The sequence below is a fragment of the Nanorana parkeri genome, unplaced genomic scaffold, assembly GCF_000935625.1.
Source record: "Nanorana parkeri isolate BGI_ZX_2015 unplaced genomic scaffold, ASM93562v1 scaffold4903, whole genome shotgun sequence".
Classification (NCBI taxonomy): Eukaryota; Metazoa; Chordata; class Amphibia; order Anura; family Dicroglossidae; genus Nanorana; species Nanorana parkeri.
The window spans coordinates 1,148-3,612 of NW_017311163.1; the positions used below are offsets into that span (position 1 = coordinate 1,148).

General features: G+C 52.9%; 1 protein-coding gene across 1 annotated transcript in view; it reads left to right on the plus strand.

Annotated features, from left to right (window-relative positions):
• Nucleotides 1-460: 460 nt before the first annotated feature.
• EXOC3L2 (exocyst complex component 3 like 2) overlaps nt 461-2,465 on the plus strand; it is a gene marked incomplete at its 5' end in the record, with an annotated part of 5,817 nt that continues 3,812 nt past the window's right edge. Inside the window, 3 exons of the mRNA XM_018575820.1 lie at nt 461-690; nt 1,730-1,840; nt 2,046-2,181. Of these exons, the coding sequence (XP_018431322.1) occupies nt 461-690; nt 1,730-1,840; nt 2,046-2,181 (477 nt within the window). The remainder of the gene's footprint in view (nt 691-1,729; nt 1,841-2,045; nt 2,182-2,465) is intronic.

Genomic DNA, 2,465 nt, shown 5'->3' on the forward strand with positions numbered 1-2,465 from the left:
GAAGTGAAGTGGAGGGACGTAAAGTGGAGTGAAGTGGAGTGAAGTGGAGGGGAGTGGAGTGAAGTGGAGGGAAGTGGAGTGAAGTGGAGTGGAATGAAGTGGAGGGAAGTGAAGTGAAGTGGAGGGAAGTGGAGGGGAGTGAAGTGGAGTGAAGTGGAGGGAAGTGGAGTGGAGTAAAGTGGAGGGGAGTTAAGTGGAGTTGAGTGAAGTGGAGTGAAGTAAAGTGGAGTGAAGTGGAGTGGAGGGAAGTAAAGTGGAGTGAAGTGGAGGGAAGTGAAGTGGATAGGAAGTGAAGTAGAGTGAAGTGAAATGGAGTGAAGTGGAGGGAAGTGAAGTGGAGTGAAGTAAAGTGGAGTGAAGCGGAGTGGAGGGAAGTGAAGTGGAGTGGAGGGAAGTGAAGTGGAGTGGAGGGAAGTGAAGTGGAGTGGAGGGAAGTGAAGTGGAGTGAAATGGAGTGAAGTGGAGGGAAGTAAAGTGGAGTGAAGTGGAGGGGAGTGAAGTGGAGTGGAGTGAAGTAAAGTGGAGTGAAGTGGAGGGAAGTGAAGTGGAGTGGAGGGAAGTGAAGTGGAGTGAAGTGCAGGGAAGTGAAGTGAAGTGCAGGGAAGTGGAGTGGAGGGAAGTGAAGTGGAGTGGAGTGAAGTGGAGGGAAGTGGAGTGGAGTGAAGTGGAGGGAAGTGGAGTGAAGTGGAGGCAAGTGAAGTGCAGGGAAGTGAAGTTGAGGGAAGTGAAGTGGAGGGAAGTGGAGTGAAGTGGAGGCAAGTGAAGTGCAGGGAAGTGAAGTTGAGGGAAGTGAAGTGGAGGGAAGTGGAGTGAAGTGGAGGCAAGTGAAGTGCAGGGAAGTGAAGTTGAGGGAAGTGAAGTGGAGGGAAGTGGAGTGAAGTGGAGGCAAGTGAAGTGCAGGGAAGTGAAGTTGAGGGAAGTGAAGTGGAGGGAAGTGGAGTGAAGTGGAGGCAAGTGAAGTGCAGGGAAGTGAAGTTGAGGGAAGTGAAGTGGAGGGAAGTGGAGTGAAGTGGAGGCAAGTGAAGTGCAGGGAAGTGAAGTTGAGGGAAGTGAAGTGGAGGGAAGTGGAGTGAAGTGGAGGCAAGTGAAGTGCAGGGAAGTGAAGTTGAGGGAAGTGAAGTGGAGGGAAGTGGAGTGAAGTGGAGGCAAGTGAAGTGCAGGGAAGTGAAGTTGAGGGAAGTGAAGTGGAGGGAAGTGGAGTGAAGTGGAGGCAAGTGAAGTGCAGGGAAGTGAAGTTGAGGGAAGTGAAGTGGAGGGAAGTGGAGTGAAGTGGAGGCAAGTGAAGTGCAGGGAAGTGAAGTTGAGGGAAGTGAAGTGGAGGGAAGTGGAGTGAAGTGGAGGCAAGTGAAGTGCAGGGAAGTGAAGTTGAGGGAAGTGAAGTGGAGGGAAGTGGAGTGAAGTGAAGGGAAGTGAGAACGGCGTTCGGCTAGTCACTGATTTCAGCCATACATCGGCTGGTTTCGGGTCGGCCGATCATGGTCAGCATGTTTGAGCCGAAGTGAAGAAGGAGTAACTCAGCCGATCCAACATCTGGACCTCCAGCAGGCTCCTCGTTGCCGTTCAGCTTATTCTCATAGGGGCCGATCGGCAACCAGTGAATCGCTCGGCGCTGTCAGTTGTGACCGGCTCGGTCCAGATCCTCTGGTTCTGGAGGTCCGAACATGTTGGTTCTGCTCATACATACTCCAAGTGGCTCTCTCTAACCCTCGGCTTCTCTCCTGTGTGTCAGCTTCCATAAGACGGTGGAAAGATTCTACTCTGAGCAGGACGGAGTGACGGGGACCACGGAGACCTTCATCTGCCGCGTCACCAACATCGTCAACTGCTGCCCCCCATTCCGGTGAGGGAACCTTCCATCAATCCCACCAGGAGGGGGCGGGGTTACCATCCCCCATCATCTATATAACTCCTCCTCCTCCTTAGCAGGATGACCAATCCCGGGAGGTGTGATGGGATAGAAATAATAATTGTGCTCGCATGTCACACGCAGACACCAACATACGTGTTCACATGACGCTGACCCTCTTCTATTCTACCCCAAACAGGGAGTTTGCCACTCGGATGAGCCATCTGGATAAGACGCAGGGGGCGGAGCTTCTACGGCAAGTTGAGGGAACTCTGGAGCGTATCGTTAGACTTGGCACTCGGGGCATCTGTGACTTAGTACTTCTCGATCTGAAGGTATGAGCCTCCGCCCATAACCCCCATCCTCCATCATAACCTCCAACCCCCATCATAACCTCCATCCTCCAACCCCCATCCTCCAACCTCCATCCTCCAACCCTCATCCTCCATCATAACCTCCAACCCCCATCCTCCAACCTCCATCATAACCTCCATCCTCCAACCCCCATCCTCCAACCTCCATCATAACCTCCATCCTCCAACCCCCATCCTCCATCATAACCTCCATCCTCCAACCCCCATCATAACCTCCATCCTCCAACCCTCATCCTCCATCATAA